Source organism: Dendropsophus ebraccatus, chromosome 15 (assembly GCF_027789765.1).
Source record: "Dendropsophus ebraccatus isolate aDenEbr1 chromosome 15, aDenEbr1.pat, whole genome shotgun sequence".
In the NCBI taxonomy this organism is placed as follows: domain Eukaryota; kingdom Metazoa; phylum Chordata; class Amphibia; order Anura; family Hylidae; genus Dendropsophus; species Dendropsophus ebraccatus.
Window position 1 is genome coordinate 13802071 of NC_091468.1, and position 27274 is coordinate 13829344.

The 27274-nt window shown below is 44.8% G+C and overlaps 3 protein-coding genes across 4 annotated transcripts in view; 1 reads left to right on the forward strand and 2 right to left on the reverse strand.

The window, feature by feature from the left end:
* Nucleotides 1-317: 317 nt before the first annotated feature.
* LOC138773994 (uncharacterized) lies at nt 318-8378 on the reverse strand. The gene is made up of 7 exons (XM_069954539.1): nt 8358-8378; nt 8147-8206; nt 6834-6911; nt 5084-5136; nt 2242-2309; nt 2068-2135; nt 318-1976 (listed from the first exon to the last, which is right to left on the reverse strand). The coding sequence occupies exons 1-7, from the start codon at nt 8376-8378 to the stop codon at nt 546-548; spliced, it is 1779 nt and encodes a 592-aa protein (XP_069810640.1). The 3' UTR covers nt 318-545.
* A 5138-nt stretch (nt 8379-13516) lies between these two features.
* On the forward strand, nt 13517-19509 carry MRPL57 (mitochondrial ribosomal protein L57). The gene is made up of 2 exons (XM_069955039.1): nt 13517-13656; nt 19132-19509. Exon 2 carries the CDS (start codon nt 19145-19147, stop codon nt 19457-19459), a length of 315 nt encoding a protein of 104 aa, XP_069811140.1. The 5' UTR covers nt 13517-13656; nt 19132-19144; the 3' UTR covers nt 19460-19509.
* Nucleotides 19510-20397: 888 nt separating this feature from the next.
* TRAF5 (TNF receptor associated factor 5) overlaps nt 20398-27274 on the reverse strand; it is a 28146-nt gene continuing 21269 nt past the window's right edge. For both annotated transcript variants that reach the window (XM_069955126.1, XM_069955127.1), the window contains exons 7-12: nt 26420-26497; nt 24997-25071; nt 23567-23659; nt 22926-23063; nt 21317-21485; nt 20398-21028 (exon numbers count right to left, since the gene is read on the reverse strand). In XM_069955126.1, the coding sequence (XP_069811227.1) occupies nt 20448-21028; nt 21317-21485; nt 22926-23063; nt 23567-23659; nt 24997-25071; nt 26420-26497 (1134 nt within the window). In that variant the 3' untranslated portion in view covers nt 20398-20447. The remainder of the gene's footprint in view (nt 21029-21316; nt 21486-22925; nt 23064-23566; nt 23660-24996; nt 25072-26419; nt 26498-27274) is intronic.

Consider the following 27274-nt stretch of genomic DNA (forward strand, 5'->3'; position numbering starts at 1 on the left):
GAAAGTATGTACACCTCTAGGCTGGGTTCACACTACGTATATTTCAGTCAGTATTGTGGTCCTTATATTGCAACCAAAACCAGGAATGGATTGAAAACACAGAAAGGCTCTGTCCACACACTGATGAAATTGAGTGGATGGCCGCCATTTAATGGCAAATATTTGCTGTTATCTTAAAACAACGGCTGTTATATTGAAATAATGGCCGTTATTTACTGTTCTATGGCGTCCATCCACTCAATTTCACCATTGTGTGAACAGATCCTTTCTGTGTTTTCAATCCACTCCTGGTTTTGGTTGCAATATGAGGACCACAATACTGACTGAAATATACGTAGTGTGAACCCAGCCTTAAGTTGCTCTGTATAATCTATTACAGAGAGTTCTTGGATGCAATTTTCTAAAAGTCCAATAATGGAACCAACTGATGGAAACCCAGTTTGCCATGACCACTACTTATGGTCAACAACACATACAACCAAGTTTTTCCATTACCAGTGGTATCAGAGGGTTGGAAACATGTACAATCTTATAGTCCACGGTATTTAATGCGGTAGTTCATCCTCATAGTCAAGATTGTGAAAGTAAGTTTCAACATGTAAACCCTCAAACGTTTGAGCTGGACCTCCACTTATCGGTAACAGATTTCCAGCAGGCAGTTTGCGTTTTACGGATTGGCTGTGCCAAAGGGTAGAATTGTGTCCCTTGCTGCACAGAACGTCAATGGCAATCACGGAGCCTAGCGTTTTGATCTGAACGTTTGTCAAGGGTGCGTGGCACGTGTGCCGATACTGACATCGAACGAGCTTGATAAGATCGTACAAACAGCTTTGTAAAACCGTAAACTTTGCTTGATCTGAAGAGTCACCAACACGTCCTTCAACATTGTCTGGAACGTTTTTGGTAGCTAAGTCCTCCTTTTCAGAGTCATCATCAGTACTAGATCCAGACTCAAAATCTTCATCTTTTATTCTGACTATACGTGTTTGACTAGGATCTACAATGCTTTCAGATGATCCATCTTGGTTAGAATTTGAGGACTGTCCACTATGGCTATGAGGGCTCATTCTCTCAACCTTTATATTCTTACTGATAGGAATAGGCTCATGTTCTTTCTTAGGAAACATTGCCTGTGGGGTAACAGTGGCGTGACTAACAAATTGCTGCTTCGAAAGAACATTGCCGGCAACTTGGCCCATGATCGGTTTAGACGTAGATGGAAAACGAATACTATTTGCCCAAATTTTTTCACTTTGCCAAGATTTGTGTTGATCAGAGTTTGTCATATCTCCGTTTAATATTGTGCAAAGTACCCCCTGAGATTTTCCCTTCCAAGGCTTTGTTTGCATGGTGGCATTCCTTTTTCCGAGCATGGGATCGGTCCCTACGGCTTGGCATTTTTTACTAAAGAAAGCGTCCGTGTTGACAGCCTTGTCAGCCATTCTGGCTTTCCCCATGGCCAACAGACTGGTACGTGGAAGGACAATCTGTAAATGGGATGGTAAAACTTGCTGAACCAAGGTGTTACCACCGTCTGGAGTTTGTGCAATAAACAGAACGCTGCTCGATGCTCCTTCATTGTTTTCCCCATCCATTAAGGAGTCAGAGTTTGCAGCTTTTCTCTGTCTTTTTGTGCCTTTTTTTGTGCCTGGTGTCTGGGATGGCGGACTTTCAGTTGTAAATATAGTGGGAATAGCGTTCGGCCTGAGCCTGCGTTTGGTTCCCTCGTGGAAATATTGATCGTCATTGAAATGTTTTGAGCAGAGTCTAACCGTGCCGTAAGCATTCTGAGAGTAGATTCTCTCAACCAGCTCCTCAACATTCGGGAAGTTTTCTGGTGACTGGCTCAGCCACAATCTTATTCCGTCCTTATCTCTGGGAAAGACGTGTAGGATAACTTTAGAATCCTTTTGCTTCCATGTGTTGAAACAACCTTTTATTAGACATGAAGGCATGGCCGAACTAAAGAAAGGAACCTGCAATATTAAATAAATCAATATTTAAAATTTTGACCACAAAAATACTTATATATACATACACATACTTTTTGTTAGATATGAGACTTACTGAACTGTAAGGAAAGTTTTTGTATAAGGAAACAATTACAAAAATTGTCTTTGGTAGCCGGTAACTATCTGAAATAGAGAAAAAAAAACATAATTCTTACAACTCTTTCTTCTATTTCTGTGTAGATGTATTTTCTAAGTAATGAAATTATATATATAAAAAAAATATAGGTACCTTTTTTCGTCCTTTTTAGAAGAAATCCAACCACAAGTGTTCTCACTCTCAAATTAGAGTAGAATATCCTGGAATAAATAGAAATAAAGTATACGTTCGAGTCGAGTGTTATTCCAAGCCCTGTCATCCAGATATCTAGTAAGACAGAGGCCCACTACTATAAAAAAAAAACAGGTGTTATTTTATGTAACAAGGGCCATGGACACTTTTGCACTTAGAGGGGAAGTCTAAAATCCTTCAGCCGGCAGAGGGTAAATTGATTACAAGTACTGAATTACCTCTCCTCATGTCCACGATGAGCGGCACGGCTGAAAGGCATTTGCCCCCGAGTTTTGATAACGTCATGACCTGAGGGGCCGCCCTGTCCTGGCTGATGGACTTGCTGCCCAGCCAATCAGGGATCAGGGACTGGAAAGGTGTCCCGCCTCTGTCACTGACTGGCTGGCTGGTCGTGATGTATCAGCTCCGGAGATCCCAGAGCCTGGCGGGGGTCGTGCGGCTGGCCCTGCCACCCACCGCAAGCACAGGGTCAGTACTTGTAATCAATTTCCCCCCTGCCCCTGCAGGATTTTAGGATCCGCCGGATTTGTCCTTTAATGTTTCATTCATTTCTTGAATGCAAAAAACTAAACAACCTTCTAAAGTCTTTATTAAAATTTTCCTAACATTTCACTGCTACTTAAGGATCGGTAAATCAAGCCTGTCAGAGTTTCTGCTCTCTAAGTGTTACAGATAGCCGCAGGGAGGGTATTACACACCAGCTCAGAAACTGGAAGGTGGAGGACAGTCCTTGGAGGATGGCTCATTCAAGCCAAAGACAGAGAGGAGAGCGGGGAGCTGCAGGAGGGTCTGCCTGGATGATCTTTAAATCGACTGTGTGGGCCATAAAAGAGGAGAGCAGCAGTCTGCTGCCGCCAATCCTATTACAAAGATCAATGGGCAGCAGACTGTCGCTATCGTCATCGTGTTTTTAGAATATGCTGAAAGACAACGATCAGCCGACATTGTGCATATCAGCTAATTGTTGCCTTTCAACATGAGCTATTACACAAAACAATTATCAGCTGAAACAGCCAGCAATCTGCAAGGTACGGCCAATAATTGTTTTGTGTAATAGGACCCTAAATCTCATTTTAGTTTATTTATTTAAGCATTGCTGCACTTCCAATGGGAGAATCCAGAGTAGTGGTGCTGGATAAGTCGCAAACTAATGAATGAATAACGATGAATATTTCATAAGTGCGAAAGTTCTGAACAGAAGAGCCCAAATATCCGAATGTGTTGAAAGTTTTGCAAAGCACAGAGGGAGAGGTTGCAATGGCTCATTTGCAACTTCTACTATTTTGTTGACCAGAATGCATGAAAAGAGATGGCTGCCATTGAAAACTACTGTGCATTAATTTACTTATGTATATATAATATAAATTTATAAAAAATATACTGATGCATAGATCTATAAATATATAATTGTTTATTAAGTGACACATTTAACTTACGACAAGAGATGCTATAAATTATTACTGGTTCCACATCCAACTTCTTTCCTTCTTCTTGGTATAAAAAAAAAAATGTGAAAAAGGGAGCAGCGTTGGGGCCTCCAGCGTCATCATCCACACTGACAAGTACAGAACAATTTTTACCCTATAAAGGATTATTCTGCTTGTTTCAGTGTGGACTGATCGTGTCGAGGCCCCAGCTGTTGAGCCAACAGCTTCTCTGCTTGTCAGAGATGGCACAGGTTCGGCTTCTCCTCTGACAAGTAGAGAAGATGAGAAATATTTGCAGGATATAATATATAATATCTACAGATGAGGGAAAAGAAGAAACGGCGCATTTTTTTTTCATTTGGAGGATGCAACATTACAAGGTCTCTTAAAATGATATAATTTACCTTAAAAAAATTTTTATCAATTAAGATAACATTCTTTTGGTTTGCCGTTTAAGGTGTTTGTGGAATAACCCTTTTTGTGGCAAGGCCTTCTAAAGAGTCACGATTAAAATAAAAGTTCGCCCTTAAATACATTCATTAATATTTTTATTTATTTATTATTTAAAATATGTTTTTATCGGTCACAAATTTTTTTGATACAGAGCTCCAAATCCCCTGCACAGACACAGTTACATTAGGACGTGTGGCCTCTTTTCGTACATCCCCTCCTGAAATAAGAATTCTGGAACAATTTTTTCTCTTTATAACTCCGATATGCCGTCCCTCTGTTATTCCTACTAGAAACGTATACCTAAATAGCCAACTGGGCGTTGCCAGTTGGGGGGACATTATCCTACACCAATGGCAGTTGGCACCATGTAATTGGATTGTCTCTGACAGTGAAGGAGCAACAGCTCCCAAATGGTAACACCAAGTTGGCCACTCACTTACACATAAAACAGACCAAAACTGAGCAATAAGAAAAGAAACAGGTCAGTAAAAAGGCTTGCTCCTATGTGGAGCCATACTTTATCTGAATAGACTTCATATAATACTAAATCTGCCCTGCGGAGAAATGCTTGGCTTGCCAAATGTAATGCATAATCAGCTGTCTACGCTGACAATGGGATCCATGGTGATCAGCTGATCGCCCCTGAATGCCTTTAGCCACCACTAGGACAAGCTAACTGCACATGGCTTTTCCTTAGTTCACCACATAAGCAGTACGATGTAAGCTTCTCAACTCCTGCTAGGAATGGCTGAAGAATTTTACTGTCTATGGATATTTGGAGATTTGGAGCTCCAACCCCTATACATATATAATAAACTGATAAGAAAAGAATTACGGGATGTAAAAACAGCACTATATAACAGTAAAATGCTCTGTAGCAGAATAAAGGCAGCAGGTGTTACCTTTTTGTTGTGTTTTTCCTTGGACGCCTTTTTCGATTTTTGTTTCTGGGAATCTAAAAGAATAGGGGGAAAAGAAATTAGACAAATTATTGTAATGTAATAAACTAGAGACGAGTGACACTGTTTAAAAAAAACATTTGTGGTGGGGAAAAACAAAGTACCATGACCTGAGAGGCAATATATGTACTCATTTAGTTCAGTGTCCTTCAACTTGTGGCCCTCCAGCTGTTCCAAAACTCCAAATCCCATCATGACTTAATAGATTCTGATGAGAGTTGTAGTTTTGCAACTGTTAAAGAATCACAGATTGCGGAGTGCTAATTTAGTTGCTTATAATGAATTGTAGTAGTCTGCCCTCTGGTGGCAAAAAACATTCCAAAATAAAGGAGTAGTAAGGGAGAAGACATGAATGGGTTACCATAGAATATGGCAGTCATTCCTTAGACTGGAGCACACAGATAGGTACAAGTTTTAGAGAAGGCATATACTGTTCTATTGGACTAAGACACACCTGACTATAGGATGTATTGCCTGGTATAGACAACTGCAAATGGGGGAAAAAATATTTCATCCTAAATAAACTTCCATGGTGGACAGTGGAAATCATGTTAGTGTCATCATCTTCTCACCAGTAAAACAAACTACAATGGCACACGTAGGTTTCCACCTCATTCAGCCATCCGAGTTAGGCAGGTTTCACACAAGTGTAATAGAAGGGCATTTCTGTGTCCCATCCGGACAGTGGAACTAGCCGTATGATTGAATTCCTCCAATGCTGTTAGTTCACGGAGAGAAGCACTTAGCCCTATGCTTCTCCTGGCTTGTTCTAATGATTGCTGTCTTAACACCCAATCCCAACCATTCAAAAATGTTCATGCTTCTGACACGCCAAAAGTTTTTTTTTTAAATACAGTCACACTTAACATGCCCTCATTAAAGGGGTTATCCAGCACTACAAAAACATGGCCACTTTTTTTCCAGAGACAGCACCGCTCTTGACTCCAGTTTAGGTGGGGTTTGCCACTTAGTTCCATTGAAGTGAATGGAGCTTAATTGCAAACCGCACCTGACCTGGAGAACAAGAGTTGTGCTGTCTCTGAAAGCAAGTGGCCATGTTTTTGTTGCGCTGGATAACCCCTTTAAGCTATGTCAATGGCAGTGATAAAAAAAAAATTACAGAATGCAGTAACGATTAAAATAAATCTTATAAGTAAAATAAGTCTTTCCTTTATGACCTGTTCCCTGTTTATAGTCTGTTCCTGGCTTTGGCTCCAAAAATCTGTCAGATAAATCTCTCTGTGTAAAGGCAGCCTTATCCCAATTCCTCCTCCCCCAGCACATGACGTTCCTGCTTTACAGGACCTGAAACCAGAGGCCGGGTATGTCACTAATGATGACCACCTACTATTGTAGGAAGCTGGATGTGATGTTCCCATTACATCCAGCTTCCTCTCCTACCCAGCAATGATCTCACAGATCTGCTATGAGTCACTGCACTGTTCTCTCAGCCCTTTGCCTGAACATTAGTCTAACACCATCGTGCCACACTGACTGTGGGCTATAAGACACAGGCACTTTTTAGCAAGATATTTTCTTGCTAAAAGGTGCATTTTATAGTTCAAAGAGTATGTTCCTGAATGTTGGGGTAAGAAGTTCATAATAAATTCTGGAAGAGATGGCTGACCAGTGAGGTGACTGGAAAAGACAAGCGGTATATATGAAATGGTTAATAAGAAAGCTTTGCTCTCACCTTGACTGCTGGAGCTGCTTCTGCTACTGGAAGACGATGATGAATGTGAGGAAGAGGAGGAGGATGAAGAAGATGAACCTGATGATGAAGAGGACACAGAGGAAGATCTGCTTCGGCTGCGTTCCCTTTTTAACTTTAATCTTCCTGAAAAACACAAACAGCATAGAGTAAGCAAACACTCTGCCTATAGAAATGGCGTCCCTTGTAGCCAGGGCCATATGAACAGCTGATGCTGTTCTAGGCACTCGGACTAGATACACCCCACTGAGGTGACTGCACGTGTGTCAGAACTTTTGCATGCAGATCAGCCGCAAATACACAGCAAAAAATGCATGTTATCTGTGGATTTTGTTGGATGTCATCACTATACATGGAAAGTGGTGAAATCAATTAAAAATGTACGACATAATAGGTATCTGCAAAAGTGCAGGGAAATTACGCAGCAGTTCAAGCGCTACCTCCATCAACACTGCCGCCCTAGGCACAGGCCAGAAAGGGGTAGTTCTTTTTTTTTTTTTTTTTTTAAATTCAAATAAACAGGTGATTTGTAATTTACTTCTATTAAAATTATCCAGTCTTCCTGTACTTATCAGCTGCTGTATGTCCCCTGCAGGAAGTGGTGTATTCTTTCCAGTCTGCTACGGTGCTCTCTGCTGCCACCTCTGTCCATGTCAGGAACTGTCCAGAGCAAGAGCAAATCCCCACAGAAAACCTGTTCTGCTCTGGACAGTTCCTGACATGGACAGAGGTGGCAGCAGAGAGCACTGTGTCAGACTGGAGAGAATACACCACTTCCTGTAGGACATTCAGCAGCTGATAAGTCCTGAAAAAAATACTTTTTTTTTTGTGAAGAACCCCATTGAAGGTGTCTTTGGAATCCTCACTAAATTTTATCTGATACTGCGGAGATGCTACTTTATCAGGTATACAGCATCCGGCATGTGATGGGCAGGCACAGCTAAAATATCTGTGGAGTACAAGGACCCCACTAAACACCATCTCTAAGATTCTGCCTGTAGCTTTGAGAATTAGCAAAAAGAAAGCTGTATGGGCTGGTTCACCCTGATGTTGTCTGCAGTAAAATCTGAACATTTTCAATGGCTTTTCTTATGACTATAAGATTTATAAGGGTATATATGAAGGGCTCTGCTGTGTCAGATTGTGTATATATATATATATATATATATATATATATATATATACACACAATCTGACACAGCAGAGCCCTTCACTTGCTGCAAAGCTCAGTTCTACAGCTTGGATAGTGACCTCAGACCAGACAACCGGCCCCCTTAGCATAGACTATAGATTACCTCTATCTTCACAGGACGATGAAGACCGGGTCCTTGACTTGTCCCGTTTGCTTGACATGCCTGCAAGAGAAAAGATTGTTTACTGACTGCGATGAGACTGAGGTTTTATACATAGAAACGCTTGGACATCAGGCCAGGCTGACACTGGTGATGTCACTTCTTAATAAACGCACAGTCAATCTTTTAAATCGGCGCTGTCACTACAACTAACTTTTGACAGGTCAGTAGACATATCAACAGTTATTGATCACAGCGGGTCTCACTGCTGACACTTGCTTTGTTCAGAATATATATAACCAGGAAAAGATTACAGCAGGGCGATCCTCCTCCGGCAGGCCATGTATTCGGTCAATAATACTTCACAGACTTCTATGGGGAATACTGGCAGAATGCAGGGCTGACCAGGGATCTCATTGCACTACTGTGATCCTTCCCCGGCTATATCTTCTGATCAGAGCGAGTGTCAGCAGTGAGACCTGCTTGTCTGATTACATATCAGCAGTTAATTTTAATGCCAGGTGCGCTTTAAGAAGAACCTGGGTACAGCTAGAGTGTAACTGCAGGGTCTGACTACATAGGGGTAGTTAGTAGTCTGTCACCTTGGAGACATATACTCTTCACAGGAGCTGTAGACACAAATCTATTTAAAGGGGGTTTTCAGGGCAAAATGGACTGTTGAACTATACACAGGAACAGCAGGGTGTCAGCACCCCAGCGATCAGTGACTGGTCAGCTATCCCCTCCAGTCTTGCGTGACAGATCTGTTTGGGTATAGGGAGAGATCTATCAATCAATGCTGTGGGGCAGGTAGAAGATGCTAGGGACTGCTTGATGACTTATGGTTCGGGCAGCATGAAAGCGATGACAGGTTCCCTTTAACTGCCTTCTGCTAGCTGGCAAGCCTTGAAGGGGTAACCTGCTAACAGTATTTGTATCTTCACAGAACAAGTGATAAGTGTGAGATCACTAGAGGTGTGACTGCCAGAAGCCCCCCCTAATCATAAAACTAGCTGTCTCGAAATCTCTTGTGTGCCCACCGCATCATTCATTTTCTATAGGATGGACCAAGATAGTTCTTGGTTATTGTTAAACGTAGAAAGAACAATACTAACGTTACTGTTCCATCCTTGTCCCACAAGAAAGTTATTTATACGGCATATGTACCCCATAATGGTGGCATCAGTGGTACCTTGGTTTAAAGAGATTGTGCCATTAGGCCTGGGCTGTATCATAGAGGAACAGGGGTTTCCTCCCATTGGGGGTGGGTCAGCCCGCCTCCAGTGCTTCAGCCCAGGCCTGATGGTACAGTCCCTTTAAGAGTAACTTGGTTTAAGAGCTCACAGTTTTTAAAAATTGTGACTTGGTTTAAAGTGACTGTACCACCAGGCCCAGGCTGAAGCACCGGAGGCAGGCCCCTCTATGATAGGGTTCCATTGATTCTAATGGAGTCACGTAATGGAGGGGCGGGGGTTTCTTCCCACTGGGGGTGGGTCGGCCCGCCTCTGGTGCTTCAGCCTGGGCCTGGTGGTACAGTCACTTTAAGAGCATTGCTTTGGTTTAAGAGCTCCCTGTACTGGGTGGGAGGGGGAGTGGGGGAGGGGCATGGTCTGCATAGCGGGGTCTGCATCTGTACTCTGACCCAGGAAGTCTCCCTCACCTTCCAAATCATAGCAGATCCACTTCAGGCTGGGGCTTACATCAGGGGACAGGACTGTGGGGGTAATCTCTTCATAGCTGTAACTCCTCTCTCCCCGTACAGGAGCGCTGCATGTATGTGCCCACATCTGTCCTGCTCATTCCTTCATGCTCCCTGCAGTCTCTGTCGGCCCTTGTGTTTCCCATCCTCTCCATTACTGTAAGTAACTTATAATATCACAGATTCTGCTGTATCTGAATGTTTGTTTCATCTGTTTTGCATGTTATTCACAATAATAAATATTTATTTTTGGGGTGTGGAACCAATTGTCTGCATTTCTATGATTTCTTATAAGCACCAATAAATATATATATATATAGTTAGGCTGCATTTAAATCAGGATTGTGTATCCACGTATACATCCGCAACCTGTCACAATGGGATGCTGACGTAGACGATCACAGACAGGTAACAGACAGACAGACAGATTTATCAAACATGGTATAAAGTGAAACTGGCTCAGTTGCCCCTAGCAACCAATCAGATTCCACCTTTCATTCCTCACAGACTCTTTGGAAAATGAATAGGGGGACATACTAAAAACCATGAACAAAAAGAATGAAGAAAAAGAATGAACATTATTTCCTATAGGGAGACATCTAAAATATGGTTTTAATTGGTTTAATTAGTTAGATAGACCAGGAATGAACGGCATTTTTCTGTAGTGCTCAGTGGACTGAGTATATAGACCATAAATATGGATGTGTTTTACCCTACCTGTGCAAGGTTCACATGGAATGAATAGGATAAGTAGTGAAATGAAGGCTTATTCCATCATAAAAAGAGGTGTAGTTCTTTCCCCGTGCAAGATAGACCAAGAATGAACAGCATATATCTGGAGTGCACAGAGCAGGGAACGTTTGTACACTAGAAACCGATTGGTAATACCTTATCCGTCCAAGGTACACCTGGAATGAGTAGGATACATAGTCGATGCAAGGGCAGAGAGATCCATCCTTCTGGACAAATCAGAACCCTGCTCCAGCTAAAGAGGAAGACTTTCGGAAGAAGCCCTTTTGCAGGGTATCCTTGATGTACGCAGACATGGCTTCAGTTTCCCGATCAGAGGGTGGTAGCACTGAGAAGTAGATTTATGGGGCAATCTTATGGCCGATGAGGTGCTAACATGTCAGCCTTCTTTTCGGTGAACACATCAGCAAAGTCCTGTTACTGGTCTGGGAGACCAGGCAACGGCTTGGAAGAGTCAGAAGGTGGTGGAGGTACCCGGTTGTGAGAGGTCTGCAGACATCGTCTGAAGCAATCTGGCCCCCAACGCAAGACCTCCCTGGTTCTCTCTTCTGCCGTCAAACGACCTATGTCCACCTGCACGGCTCATCGGAGGCTGGCGGGGACAAAGCAGTAGGTGGTCTTTTGAAGGCAGTTGTATACGGCGAGGACATACCAACACGTTCTTGACAAAACTCCTCTTCCCTTACGGAGAAACGAACATTGATCTAAGTGGCCAAGTGGATCAGGTCATTCAAAGAGGAAGAAAGGTCCTGGCTGGAAAGCATGTCCTTTGCCCAACTGGAAAGGTGGCGACTAGGCAGCATTATCCCTGTCGAGTTTGTGAGCCAGCGTGCTGAACAGTTTCGCATACTACCTGACAAAGGAGTTGTTCTTTGTCCCCACCAGCCTCCGATGAGCCCGTGTAGGTGGACATAGGTCGTTTGACGGCAGAAGAGAGAACTTATTGTCGGGAGCAAAACCTGTGCCTCTATTGTGCTAGACCCAACCACTTCCACCCGAATTGTGCTCAACATCCTCAGCAGACGGGAAACTCTTACACCTAGGCCAGGTAGGAGAGGCCTCCCTAGGTGTGAATGCTTCCTCTCCACGCCTGTCCTTGGCGATTACGATCTCTGCTTCTTCTGGACAGCGATTCCAGTCCACCGCCTTCCTGGATTCTGGCTCAGCACACAACTTCGTTGCAGCATCCTTGGTCCAGAAGTGGCTACTCCCTGTGGTCCTGCTCGACAAACTTCTGGCAAGTCCCAGTACAGAGAAGATCACCTTCTACAATCTGTCCCGTTCCTCTTCTGCCACCCTGTTGGGCCTACCTTAGCTACAGCTGCACGCCCCTAGCCTTAACTGGAAGACCAGGGAGGTCTTGCGTTGGGGGCCAGATTGCTTCAGACGATGTCTGCAGACCTCTCACAACCAGGTACCTCCACCACCTTCTGACTCTTCCAAGCCGTTGCCTGGTCTCCCAGACCGGTAACAGGACTTTGCTGATGTGTTCACCAAAAAGAAGGCTGACATGTTAGCACCTCATCGGCCATAAGATTGCCCCATAAATCTACTTCTCAGTGCTACGCCCACTCGTGGTAGAGTGTATCCACCCTCTGATCCGGAAACTGAAGCCATGTCTGCGTACATCAAGGATAACCTGCAAAAGGGCTTCTTCTGAAAGTCTTCCTCTTTAGCTGGAGCAGGGTTCTGATTTGTCCAGAAGGATGGATCTCTCTGCCCTTGCATCGACTATGTATCCTACTCATTCCAGGTGTACCTTGGACAGATAAGGTATTACCAATCGGTTTCTATTGTACAAACGTTCCCTGCTCTGTGCACTCCAGATATATGCTGTTCATTCCGGGTCTATCTTGCACGGGGAAAGAACTACACCTCTTTTTATGATGGAATAAGCCTTAATTTCACTACTTATCCTATTCATTCCATGTGAACCTTGCACAGGTAGGGTAAAACACATCAATATTTATGGTCTATATACTCAGTCCACTGAGCACTACAGAAAAATGCCGTTCATTCCTGGTCTTTCTAACTAATTAAACCAATTAAAACCATATTTTAGATGTCTCCCTATAGGAAATAATGTTCATTCTTTTTCTTCATGCTTTTTAGTATGTCCCAATGAAAGGTGGAATCTGATTGGTTGCTAGGGGCAACTGGGCCAGTTTCACTTTATACCATGTTTGATAAATCTCCCCGTAGCCGTCTATATTCGGGCCATTCGAGTCAATAGGGCCCCTGCCTATCCCTGTCCATGCTTGTATATAAAAACATCCCATTTTTACAGGTTGCAGATGGTGTAAACACGGCCTTCTCTCGTTGTCCATAGCAACCAATCACAGCTCAGCTTTCATTTCTGGTAAAGTGAAAGCTGAGCTTTGATTGGTTGCTATGGACAAAAAGAAAACCTTACTTTAAGACAGTGCCGTAAATCTCTCTATTGTTTATAGTGTTACATACAGTGTTGCTATGCTCGTATTACCAATAAAGTTTGGCAAAGTTGATAGCTGTAATTAGTTCACAAGGCCTGCTGGGATATGTAGTTTCCTCCCTGCAGATAAGCCTCCGTGACTGCACACACCCATCATATCCCTCCTATAATAGCCGCAGACAGACCTGTCTATCACACCCAGGAGGAACGTCCAAATATCACCGCTCAGCCCAGCTCCTCTTCTCCGCCATGCTGAAGGTTTTGTTATCTACGTCACTTCCGGTTGAACGGAGCGGGCAGGAAGCGCTGTGTGTAGGCCGCCATGTTTAGTATTGGCAGTAATTTTTAAAGCTTTACGTCACGGATGGGCATCAAATATTAACTATAGCCGTAAACCGATACTAATATTAGAAGGTGATATGAATAATCGTATAATTTTTTTTAACTTTTTCTTCCAGAACGTTAATTTGCCTTTATTAAATATGGCGAACCATGTACTTCCGGCGGGCTCTTGACTTCCGGATTGTGAAGGGCACTTGACATGCCGGTGTAGTCTGCTGTGACGTTAGGTTGGTTGTGTCTGTCGGGTCAGGATACTGTATATACAGCGTCTAGTCCAGATGTCCTAGGCTGGTAAGTAATAGAGTTATAATGCTATAGGGGCTGTCACGTGGTCTGCCCCCATTCACTGTGATGGAGTCCCTAACGTGGTTCTCCAGCTAGTACACTTCCCAGCATGCTCTGAGCCATTGTACTATTCTATCACAGTATTTTTGAACTGCTACAGAACTACAAATCCCAGCATGCCTTCAGCTCCTAGACGTATAGGAATAATTTTTTTCCAGGAGGAATAATGGAGGGATGGCACAATGCAGCATTAATATTGCTCTATGGTAGTGATCCCCAACCTGTGGCTCTCGAGCTGTAGTAAAGCTACAACTCCCAGCATGCCCTGAGCCTTCCCGTCACTACGGAACCTTCACGCTGAACTGTGAACTACAACTCCCACAACTACAACTACAGGACTTCCTGTGGGACTTTGATTCTTTGAAAAACGGGTAACATTACAGCTGTCCTAATGAGTGTAAATGGCAATGTTATATAACTTTCCTTTGTAAGTGCAGTGTTATGTAATTTGCCCAGAGTACCCCTTTAAGCTCAGCCATGGTTGACCTGTTGCTGCTGCGGTGATGGAGAGGTAGAGCTGCTGCTGCTGCGGTGATGGAGAGGTAGAGCTGCTGCTGCTGCGGTGATGGAGAGGTAGAGCTGCTGCGGTGATGGAGAGGTAGAGCTGCTGCGGTGATGGAGAGGTAGAGCTGCTGCGGTGATGGAGAGGTAGAGCTGCTGCGGTGATGGAGAGGTAGAGCTGCTGCTGCTGCGGTGATGGAGAGGTAGAGCTGCTGCGGTGATGGAGAGGCAGAGCTGCTGCGGTGATGGATAGGTAGAGCTGCTGCTGCTGCGGTGATGGAGAGGTAGAGCTGCTGCTGCTGCGGTGATGGAGAGGTAGAGCTGCTGCTGCAGTGATGGAGAGGTAGAGCTGCTGCTGCTGCGGTGATGGAGAGGTAGAGCTGCTGCGGTGATGGAGAGGTAGAGCTGCTGCTGCTGCGGTGATGGAGAGGTAGAGCTGCTGCTGCTGCGGTGATGGAGAGATAGAGCTGCTGCGGTGATGGAGAGATAGAGCTGCTGCGGTGATGGAGAGATAGAGCTGCTGCGGTGATGGAGAGGTAGAGCGGCTGCTGCTGCGGTGATGGAGAGGTAGAGCTGCTGCGGTGATGGAGAGGTAGAGCTGCTGCGGTGATGGAGAGGTAGAGCTGCTGCGGTGATGGAGAGGTAGAGCTGCTGCTGCTGCGGTGATGGAGAGGTAGAGCTGCTGCGGTGATGGAGAGGTAGAGCTGCTGCGGTGATGGAGAGGTAGAGCTGCTGCGGTGATGGAGAGGTAGAGCTGCTGCGGTGATGGAGAGGTAGAGCTGCTGCGGTGATGGAGAGGTAGAGCTGCTGCTGCTGCGGTGATGGAGAGGTAATGCTGCCACAGTGTCCAACTATGACAAATCCTCAGAATTAGGGTTGAGCCAATCTACTGTAGGAATGAAGCAAAATGCCGCACCTCCATGCTGGGTAACGATGGATCCAGTCCTGGGAACTGGGAGAAATTTTAATCCTGTTTTTTTTTTAAGGGGTTATCCAGGCTTACAAACAAAATGGCTGCTTTCTTCCAAAAACAGCGCCTCTCCAGTCCTCAGTTTGGGTGTGGTTTTTGCAGCTCATATCCATTGAGCTGCAACCTGAGGACAGAAGTGGTGCTGTCTTTGAAAGAAAGTAAGTTTTTTCTAATCCTGGATAATTCCTTTAAGAGGGTTGGCAACCTCATTATGTGGCAAAGCACAGTAAAGTTTATAATTTTTTATAATGACCAATTTATACGGCCTTCACTGTTTCAATAGGTTTACATTTTCATCCCTCTGCGACTATGTTAACGCCACTCCCCCCTTTACCTGTCGCGGCTTGGTGAATACTTTTACATAGTTTACATAGTTGCAGCGGGATGAAAATTCCGCTGTATGTAAACCTATTGAAACTGACCGTATCGGGAACCGCAGCGGATTTAGCTGTGAACTTGCAGTGTTAAATCCACTGTAATACCGCTATGTGTGAACCTACCCTAAATGGGTATTCCAGTTATTAACGCTTCAGGCTACAAACCTATGTCCCTCCAGCTATTGCAAGAGAGGGAGCTGTCATGGCATGATGGGAGTTGTAGTTTTGCAACAGCTACAGAGACATGAGCCGGAAAAGCACAAAAAAAAACAACCTGTTGCTGTTTTCAAAACCATCCGCCACCAAATAAGTCTCCACCATCTCAGCAGTGATCGCATCTAAACCACAAGGCATCGAGTATTTGCTTATATTTCCTGGAGAATTAAGACTCCACCCGTTTTATTTCCTGATTTGCTTCCTTTCTTCTCACACATGAAAAACATACAGCAATATATACTGCACTTCACTGCACCTGTCATTTATGCAGCTGGTCGATGGCGTCTACCAGGAGTGAAGTTGGGGGGTTGTAGACTAGTGATGGGGAACCCTCAACTCTCCAGCTGTTGTATAACTACAATTCCCATCATGCCTGGACAAAGATATGGCCTTGACTGTCCAGGCATGATGGGAATTAAAGTTTTGCAACAGCTGGAAAGACGAAGGTTCCCCATCCCTGCTATATACTTTATGTAGTATAAATTTTGCTTTCTGTTCAACTTGAAAGTGTCACTGTCGTATTATTATTATTTTTTTTTTTTTGCAGAAATCAATAGTACAGGCGATTTTAAGAAACTTTGTAATTGGGTTTATTAGGTATATATGCCATTATCTGCATTCAAAATGACTTTCCCCGGGTTCCCTCCTCTCTTTCATTCACTCATTATCAGGAAATCTCGACTCTTTTACATCAGTCGGGCCCTGTGTAACCTATGGAGAGGGGAAGAACGAGGGAGATTAGTTTGCAGCAGAGAACAGAGAACAAAGGATTACACAGCGGGACCTGTGTGAAATCAGGTATTTAGAGGTCAGAGAAGTCAGTGCTGACTTCAGAGGAGATAGCCTGGTGATGTAGCTGTAAATTAACTCTTTGTTGTCCTGTTTTGGTCCCTTATCTCCCTCAACCCCTCCCCTCTCCATAGACACAAAGTTTCTTAAAATTACCTGTACTGTTTAAAAAAAAAACAAAAAAAAACCACGACATTGACACTTTAAGAACTGTATATGACACTGAAGAGTTTCACTTTCTACAAGTGGTCGAGATGTTTGTTTTCTGTCAGTGGGGAAAAAAATCTGAAGTTATGATGATATACATTGATGGCTTTTTGTTCAATAAGAACATCCATACATGATAGGTGCGGGTCCAACCTTCAGGATCACTGCTGATGTGTAGTAATCAGAAATTGTGGCCCTTTTAGTAAGAGTTTTCTCCAAGCACAGAAGTTTATCTATAGGCAGGGCTGTAACTATAGGTGCCTGGGGGCCCTAATACACCTATGCTCTGTAGCCAGTATTCTAAATGGAGCATGGTAGACATGGGGCCTTGTTGCAAATTTTGCATTGGGGCCCAGAAGCTACAAATTACAGTGGAGGAGGCATGCTGTAGCTCAGCATCACTTCTGTGACACTTGAGCTTGAAACATGACCAATTCTCTTGAAAGTGTGTCGGTTGCAAAACTTTTTACGTCAGAGAGACATCACCACCAAACAAGTTTCAACAGCACCAAAGGATCCATATCCGAAAGATGCCCAGATGTAGAAGATGGATGCACACTGTTAAAGCCTACTGTCCCAAAGGTAGGCATAGATATATGGAAGGAAGAGGGTCCAACAGCATCTGTAGTATAGTTTCAAAGCTTTATTAGCATAGCCAGATACAGAACATGCAACATTTCGACCCTATGTGGGTCTTTTTCAGGACTGCTTGACAAAGACCCACATAGGGTTGAAACGTTGCATGTTCTGTACCTGGTTATGCTGTTCTACGGATGCTATTGAACCCTCTTCCTTCCATGTCAGAGAAACATTACAAAAGTCTTTATCAGTCAGGGTCTGAGTGTTCAGACCCTGACTGGTCAAAGGAATGAGCACTACCGCACAATGCTCTGTTTTCTTACAAACACACAATCTCATAGACGTCCATTTTGCAGCCATCTCCTGACGTGAAAGAGCCAGGAGAGGTATGTGCTGAGCACGACTTCTCCTGATCGGCTGAGGTCTGATCACTCGTTGTGGTGTGGATAACTTATGTTGGCTTGCATTCCACCCATATCCTGTGGGTGTTTTAAACAGAGTTTGCTCGGGTCCTTTATGCCTAGTTTTGTAGGTTTATAGCCCGACAGAAGTCAGTGTTAGGACCCATCCCTTTTCTAAGATCACCTTACCGTGGTGAGATGGTACATTTTATTTGATCCAATAGTTTGCTAATAATCTAATATTAAAAACTTTAGAACAGGTTTTTACTGTGTTTTCAACAGAAAGCGTATATACAGTGATTCCTGGCACTTGCAGGTTGTTGTAACATCTTTCTGTTTTTGTCTGTATATTAGCCACAGTGTGCAACCTGCTTGGTGTGAACAGTGGTATTGGCGTGCTGGGCATTTTTTTTTTTTGTTTTGTTTTCATGTCTCTCTGACATGTCAAAAGTTTATTTTCATGACAGTGCTTCTTTAAGGGGGTATTCCACCCAAGAGCTAAAAAATTAAATGTTCTTAAACCTAACTGGTCTTACTCACCAAGTCCCCGAGTATTTTGAGCCATCTCCCATCTTTCTAGCTGCCGCTGTTCCTGAGTTGCAAGTTTTTTTTTTAATTAAAAAGCCGGTCTATATCCAAGATGGCGCCTGCCAGGAAACTAAATTTTGCAGCATGCATTGCACCTCAGAGCCAACTGGCAAATATTTGCCTCATCTTGCAGTATCTGCCCATCGCTGGCCCCGTTCTGCTTCTTCTTTAGGGTAGAAACGCACATCGGATCCACAGAGGATTTCACGCTGCGAATTTGCAGCTAAATCCTCTGCGGATGCCTTCGTCATTTTTAATGTCAATCCTGCTGCGAATATGTCTTCTCATTGAAAATAACCGGCAAGGGATCTGCTACAGATCCGGTGTGTGTGTTTTTACCCTACCACTGTAAACAAAATATCTATTTACATATATAATTAGAGAGAGACAACTGTGTTACCTTTCCCCTATACTGCTCAAGAGGCTGTCACTTCCCTGTCGTTTCCCCGCCCCTTGGCCAGGGGCTCACTGGTTGGTGTGATGTCAGTGGTGGGTGGGGTTACAGATGAGGTGTTACAGCTTACCTGGCCACAGAAGAGACAGAGATCATGTGACCTTTGTCTCAGAAGGGAGGGAGAGTAGTGGAGTGGAGTGGAGACAGAGTGGACCAGGCGTCAAATATTTTCAGAAACTTCAGGGTGTGAGTCAGGATGTGCTGCAAACTGTCAAGAGTCATGTAATAGAAACCTTTTACACACAAGCTTAGATTATGGGTAGGGATTTAACAGGGTGGAGTACCCCTTTAATTACTGCACTTGACAGTTTATTCTTTACATTTTTTTATTATTTTTAGACTCCAAGCAAAAATGTTCCTGACCAACATCCTCCTGAGAAAGGGCATCCCCGGCCGCCAGTGGATAGGAAAATACAGGAGACCCAGGGTGGTCACGTGGACCATGAAGCAGGCCATGATTAAGAGACTGGAGATAGAGGCTGAGACAGAGTACTGGATAAGCCGGCCCTATATGACCAAGGATCAGGAATTCCGTCACGCGGCAGAACGGAGACACCGAGAGTTCGAGGAGCTGAAGGCCAGGCAGCGGGCAAACTTCCCTGAGCACAAATACTTGCAAGAACACCTGAATCACCTAAACGTCACCAAGAAGTGGTCTCAGTCTTGATCTCGGTGGTGTGACGTTCTTCTGAAACCTATTAAATGTATTTCCTAACAGTGTGCGTTTATTTGCAATGTATTCTATTGGGCACTACCAACTGCTGATCATTTTATAAAGCTTTTAAAGGATTGTCCTGGTTTAGAAAAATATGGCACCACTCTTGTCCTCAGTTTGGGTGTGGGGTTTAGCTCACTTTGAAATGACTAGAGCCAAGTTGTAATACCACATTTAACCTGAGGACAGGGGTGGTGCTCATATGATCACATAAAAAAAGTTCTTAGTAGTGTTGAGCAAACTTGCCGAACCTAAACACTTGGCACCTGACTTGCTGAAGAAGTTGGATGCAGCCCTAGTGAGTTCTGGAAAACATGGATACAGCCAAGGGCTATATCCATGTTTTCCAAGACTTCCTAGGGTTACATCCAACTTCTCCAGCAAGCGGGAGTCAAAAGCAGAGCTGTGACTAGTAGGAGGGTAATAACCAACAAGAAAAGTTCTTTTGGGGTCACTAGCAGCTGTACAGGGCAGATTGTATTGAAAAATCACAATCACATTACGATGACGTCAGTGATGGTCTCCTGCTTGTCTAACTAAGGATCATCTGGGCAGCCCCTCTCGCTGCTCCTTGGGAGCAGACTGTCGCTGATTTCAATGGGCAGCACAAACAATCTAAAGTTCCTTCGGGCTGCCCCCCTTGTTGTCTCTGCATGTAATAGTACAGGCAGCGAGCGATAACCCGACAGGTCGGCGCTCGTTTCCCCCTCATATCATGCCGTGTAGTACGTCCTTAAGCTTCTATCATCTTTAATGCTGCTCTCCTTTTTCTCTGGCTCCTTACTTACACTCAATCGGGAAGTGAAATACACTGTAAGTGTATTCATAGAAACTTAAAGAAATATATACAAATAATTTATTGAAAAAAAAAAAAAAAAAAGTTTACAGTTACTCCACATAAGACATTTACAAAGTTTCTGAAGAAAAAAAAAAATCAGTTTCACAGTTCCTCGAGATCTGTAAGGTCCACCGCCACTTTGACAAATATGGTGTCGTCCCGGATGTAGCATGCATTCTTTGGATTCTCCAGCAGGTTGTGCGAGATAAAGCGCGGACACCCTGAGGCAATGTTCATCTCCCCTTCAGGTCTCTTAAAGCTGCTACTGTGCGGGTCGGCCTTGAAGACGTCTATGATGTGGTTCTTCTTTCCGCTCTGGTCGATCAGCATTAGGGTGACCTTCTGCTTAAAGGGCCAGGACAGCAACGAGTCAAACTCTCCTTTCATGACCACGAAATACAAAGATAAAAAGGAGCCCTTCCCGGAGCCGTCACCGTTCAGGTAGGCCCGAGCGCAGAGGCGGTAACCGCAGCGGCTGGTGTAGAAGTGCTGACTGTAGATGGAGACTACGCGGCCCTCCACCGCCTCCTTCTTCTTTCTTTCGTAGTCTGTGATTTTCCAGATGAGTTTTCCATTATAGCAGGTGCCTTCCAGAAGCCTGAAGCGCTCCTCGTTGCTGCTCAGCTGAGCCTTGTGGATATTTATCTGGACGTCATGTTTGCTGGACTGTCCTTCAAGGATATCTGAAGAAAATGGAAAGATCTAAGAAGCAGCAGACTATGATTGCCTTATGTCATATACGAGAAAACTGACCGCACATACGCAATAGAAACTTTGGTTTTGGATTATGGTCACAACACCTGAACCCCTTTGGTTCTATGAGACCAAACTTAGATCAGCTGTTGTCTGAGTCCGAATGCAAATCCAATGCACCACAGTTTTGCCTGAAATCCATCTTTCTAGTGACCATGCTTATATATCTAGCCACTATTTGCACATTTTTTAGAATCCAGGTGTTACATGGAACATACCTAATCGGTCCCGGTAGCTCTCCATGCAGGACACCTTTTCCTTGATGTTCTCCACAGCCTTGATGAGTGGCCTGAGATCACGTTGGCTCTGCTGTTCACTGATCAGTTGCACCATCTGCATGACCTGCTCCTCCAGCCATGACGCCTTTTCCATATAACTGGCTAAGGACTAAGGAGACAATTGAAAGAAATACTGAATATATGGATATTCATACACAAAAGAAAACTGCATGCAAATAGCTAAAAGTAGAGATGAGTTAAGTGAATCCAGCTAAAATTTGCTTCCGGTGTATTTGTTTCCAAATTCACAAAAAAACCCCAAAAACATAAAAACAAAAATATGCTGTATTAAAGGGCTGATATGTCCCTATTGCACAGGAGAAGCAGGGGAGGAAGGTATGTCTCTCCTCGGTTAGTTGAGCACTGCCCGCCCCCATGGTACCAATATGCTCCCAGCTGGCCCGACACTTTATCTAATAATTAATGGAGCGAGCGGGCTGGATCAGCGCCATGGGGGCGGGCAGTGCTCCTAACGGTCTCACTGGACTGTGGATCACACGACTAACTGCACCGAAACAGAGGAGAAGGTATGAGACATGGCTTCCTCCTCAACGTCTCCTTTGCAATAGGGGGATATCAGCTGGTTAGATTCCTCTAACCTGCTGATAGTTCCTCTTTAAAGTGACTGTACCATGAGGCCCGGGCTGAAGCACTGGAGGTGGGCCGACACACCCTCAGTGGGAGGAAACCCCCGCCACTCTATGACACGGCTTCATAAGAATCAATGGAACCCTATCATAGAGGGGCAGGGGTTTCCTCCCACTGCCTCCAGTGCTTCAGCCCAGGCCTGATAATAATAATGCTTTTATTTGTATAGCGCACACATAGATTCCGCAGCACTTTACATAGTTACGCCAATTATTGCTCCCTGTCCCCATTAGGGCTCACAATCTAAATCAACCTATCTGTATGTTTTGGGAGGAAACCAGAGTACCCGGAGGAAACCCACGCAAACACGAAGAGAACTTATAAACTCTTTGCAGATGTTGCCCTTGGTGGGATTTGAACCCAGGACCCCAGCGCTGCAAGGCTACAGTGCTAACCACTGAGCCACCGTGCTGCCCCTACATTTGGGCAGTGTCTGTCATCCCTCCCAGACCATTTTTTTTTATCCTTTTATTTTGGCAGCAATTTTCCTCATTCTTTTGCTCACCTAATCTGCAGTTCTACTAAACTCTGGGGGCGTGTACAGGAACACAGGAAGTGATATCATCTGCCCTCACAGCATGCCTAGTGTGGGCAGTAAAGAAGGAAGTGATATCATCTGCCCTCGCAGCATGCCTACTATGGGCAGGACTACTATATGGTGTTGGACAGAGGGCTACATAGTAATTTGCTTGGGTTAACCCCTTCCTGACTGCAGCAGGGCTCCCCAGCTCTGCATCTAAATTATAATCTATATAGACTATGATTTAGATGATTAGCTGCCGCTGGAGAGCCCTGCCACAGTCATACTAAAGCTTTAGCTTTCCAGGCATGATGGGAATTGTAGTTTTGCCCAAGGTTCCCCATCCCTGCACTAGGTCACATATCAAAGTCGGCCTCTTACCTGAGCGCTGGTGAGGTGACTCCCGTTACTGCTGAGCTGCACAAACTGGCGACATTCCTTCTCGCACCATTTTACCGTGTTTGAGAGCTGCTGGATTTTGTTTTCTTTCTGTTCCAAACTTTGCTTTAAGTCTAACATCTAGGCAACACAAAAGAGTTCATGAAAATTTTCTGAACTACTTTAAAAAAAATAAAATAAAAGAAATATATAAAAACGACCCTGTTGCAATGAGGTGGCGGTTAAAGATGAGCACGACTCAAGTCTGCTCGCTGTGCATTTGATTGGCGGTGGCTGAAGAAGTTGGATGCAGCCCTAGGGAGTCCTGAAACATATGGATACGCTCATAGTCAGGATCCATGTTTTCCCAGACTCCCTAGGGCTGCATCCAACTTCTTCAGCCACCGCCAATCACCGAAGGATCGGACTGGGGCATGCTCGAGTAGGCGTTCATTTGTGCACACCGCAGCTTCATTCATTGTCTATGGAGGCTGCCACAGATGGTGCTGTACTGTCTCCAGTATCTCCCACAGACAATGAATGGAGCGGCCGTGTGTGAGTGTGACTATGGCGCCACACTGATGGGTCGTAGTCATGTGACAACGACATTAATGAGGTGCGATGCCAATGAATATGGCGTTTACCTGTTTCTCAAGCTTTGTATTCCTATTCAGTACGTAAAGCATGTGGTCTCTCAGAAAGGTCTCTTCATGGACTTTAAGTTTTGATCTTTTTACCTAAAGAGGATAATACAACAAGCTGTAGGAATCTGTGTACCAGAAGATCTTTTAAAAGAATGGGGAGGTGATGCTCGGTAGATAACCATAGGCTCCTGCATAGAAGATGTGTTTGCAAAAAGATTTAAATGCAGCGCTAGAACATGGCAGGAGATCGGAAACCGCAGGGCCTAAAGCTCCCGACATAAACGGGGGTGGCAGCAGAGAGGGCAGTGTCACCTCTTACATATAGAAATATAAAAACTACACTTTTATTAAAAAATAAAGTAATATAACTTTATTAAAGGGATACTCCACCAACTTTTTTTTTCTTTTAAATCAACTGGTGTCAGAAAGTGCCAGATTTATTATTTATTACCTAAAAATCCTCCAGTACTTATCAGCTGCTGTATGTCCTGCAGGAAGTGGTGTATTCTTTCTAGTCTGACACAGTGCTCTCTGCTGCCACCTCTGTCCAGGTCAGGAACTGTCCAGAGCAGTAGCAAATCCTTATAGAAATCCTCTCCTGCTCTGGACAGTTCCTGACATGGACAGAGGTGGCAGCAGAGAGCACTGTGTCAGACTGGAAAGAATACACCACTTCCTGCAGGACCTACAGCAGCTGATAAATACCGGAAGACTTGAGATTTTTTTAACAGAAGTAAATTATACATCCGTATAACTTTCTGGCACCAGTTGTTTTGAAAGAAAACATTTTTGGTTGAAGTACAACTTTTCTTTTTTTTATGTCTCTGGGCCACCCCTTTAACAACTGAGCTGTCTGGACTCACCACTACAAATACTTCACTCGATCTAATCAAAAAGGCAAGTAAGGTTTTCCATCAAACAATACCCTCACAGAATACACTGCATGGCTGATTATCAATACTACCCCATACTACATACTTGCAGGTTGCGTCAGTGCTATATACCAGGGAATCTGCAGGTAAAAGTAGAAAGGAATGATTTACATGGTGGCGCCCACTATATATTGTAATGAGGAATATCTCCCTGGTCGTAGGATCTGTGATTTGTATTTTATATGAGGGTATTCAGGATTCTCTGCTCCTCTAACTATACCTTTAGCTGAATGCTAAATGAAAAACCAGGTGCTCACTTGTTACCAATGAGAGAAGCTGCTGGTGGCCACACATGTTACTGCAGTGGCCACTGCAGGAGAAAAAGTGTATTACAGGACGCTCTTCAAAATAAATGGGTGGTCATGTAATAGATGGTCGTGCTGAGTCCTCCAGAACAGGAGACACTCTTTGCAGCAGGTTATTATTAAAGGGGGGGAGGGGGGGGTCAAGCAGGGCATATAAACTAATGGCCCTCTTCAATACAAATGGCAGGATTACCTTTACATAGCAGCCATAACTCGCATACAGACATTCCACTTCAGCTTCTGGACATACAGCCAGATGGTCATCTACCTGAAAAATGAAATTTGTACTATAATGATGAAAATCATAATCAATATTTGCGGTCGTCAATATTACAAGATGGCCGCCTTTCCCTACTATGATCCCATAGATGGAACATAGCCTAAATCAGGTAAGCTGCCTCTCCATGTATAGGTTATAGACCAGGGGTCTCAAACTTGCGGCCCGCGGGCCAACTACGGCCCTCGGGACACTAGTTTGAGGCCCCCACCTCAATGGTAATTTTACTGTAAGTGCGGCCCAGCCCCGGATTAAATGCCTGCCGCCCCAAATCTTTTTCCCCCCGGCATCTTGCGAGACAGACGCGGCTCTTTTGATGGCTGCATCTAGCTCGCAGGCCGCCGCGGCTGCCCCTCCGCCTCACACACCGTCCACCCGACGTAGCGCCCGGACGTCCTTGTCCAATCAAATCAGCGCAGGGAGGGAGCGTTGGGCCGCAGCGGCTCCACGCTCCCTCCCTGCGCTGATTTGATTGGACAAGGACGTCCGGGCGCTACGTCGGGTGGGCGGTGTGTGAGGCTGCCGCTGCTACCCGAGGTGTGGAGGCCACGGCGCCCGGGATGTGGAGACCGTTGGGGAGAAGGAGGAGGCCGGTGGGGAGAGGTAGGATGCCGAAGGGGAGAAGGGGGAGGCCGGTGGGGAGAAGGGGGAGGCCGGAGAGGAGACAGGGGGGAGGGGAATAGACACTTGGCCTGCTGGTTCCTTGGAGGGGTACTCCGGGATGGGGGCCCCCAGCCTGGAGTACCCCTTTAATGCAAAAGATGTGTGTGTGTGGTGGGGGTCAGGCAGTGTGTGTGTGGGGGTCAGGCAGTGTGTGGGGTGGAGGTCAGGCAGTGTATGTGTTGTGGGGGTCAGGCAGTGTGTGTGTGTGTGGTGGGGGTCAGGCAGTGTGTGTGTGTGGTGGGGGTCAGGCAGTGTGTGTGTGGTGGGGGTCAGGCAGTGTGTGTGTGTGTGTGGGGTGGGGGTCAGGCAGTGTGTGTGTGTGTGGGGGGGTGGGGGTCAGGCAGTGTGTGTGTGTGTGGGGGGGTCAGGCAGTGTGTGTGTGTGTGGGGGGGGGGGTCAGGCAGTGTGTGTGTGTTCCATTCATGTTCAGAAAGTTAAATGTTAAGGAACTGTCAATACAGACATTTGAATCTGAATAATAATAATTACATTTCTCTAGTCAGCAACTATATGTGGTTTTAACAGATGAAAAGATAAAAACATTTGATGACATTGGAATGTTTTTGTAAGAGCTTTTTTTGTGGAAAACCTGATGCGGCCCAGCCTCACCATGACTCTACCTCCAGCGGCCCCCGGGTAAATTGAGTTTGAGACCCCTGCTATACACAGTACTCACCTCCTCCCTTGGACAGGTCTGGCCGCAGTTGTTGGGACATGAGACTGGATATAATGGACAATACTTCCGTGTGTGAATCTGAAAGAGATTAATATTGCAATTACATAGATAAAAAAATACAATATAAAAAAACTAATATTATATGCATATCATTTGTAATTCCAATCAGAATTATTACTGCAATCACTGGAAGCTATGGGTTATGGAAGGACTGTGTCTGTAATGAGTATGTATAAACCTGCCTTCAGTTTGCTCCCCCTAGTGGTGGCCTTGTTCTACAGAAATGTGTGTCTCCAACACTTCTGTGTATACATACAATTTCAGAGCTGACAACCCTTTGGCAATATAATATTTCATCAATGTAATACAAGCCTTTACTAATAATGACTGTGACTTTTCTGTAAAGAAAGTGCTTCTCTATACACCACACAGAGCAATAATCTGCAGAATCAGGCCGATGTGGCAGATTATCGCTTTGTGTAATAGAGAGAACGATCAGCTGATGACATTGATCATCGGCTGATCGTGACTTTTTGTCCTGACCTAAAATCATTGGCCGTTGATGTAACGTAACTGTATGTCCAGCGACGGGTAAGGGAGTTCAGAGAGGGGTCACGGGTGGGCCGCAGCTATTAGTGGGGGTGGGCCAAACACAGTGTGTGGCTAATTAGCCATTTAAATGCAACTATCAAAACTGACAGCTGCATTTAAATAGCTTTTTCCCTCCCATTGGTGGTGGTATAGAGGCGTGATCACCCCACTGCTATGTGATCTTGGAGGGGTTATCCATGCTTGTTGCCAGGCCGGGGCTCTGTGCTGTAATGACAATGATCCCGACTCGGCACTCCATTGCTC

Coding starts and splice junctions, on each gene's coding strand:
- MRPL57 (XM_069955039.1), top strand. CDS start 19,145: ATGTTCCTGACCAACATCCTCCTGAGAAAGGGCATCCCCGGCCGCCAG.
- LOC138773994 (XM_069954539.1), bottom strand. CDS start 8,378: ATGTCTACTGACCTGTCAAAA. Junction 8,207..8,357: donor TGTCTACTGACCTGTCAAAA/GTTAGTTGTAGT, acceptor TTTCTCTTGCAG/GCATGTCAAGCAAACGGGAC. Junction 6,912..8,146: donor ATCGTCCTGTGAAGATAGAG/GTAATCTATAGT, acceptor CTTCATCATCAG/GTTCATCTTCTTCATCCTCC.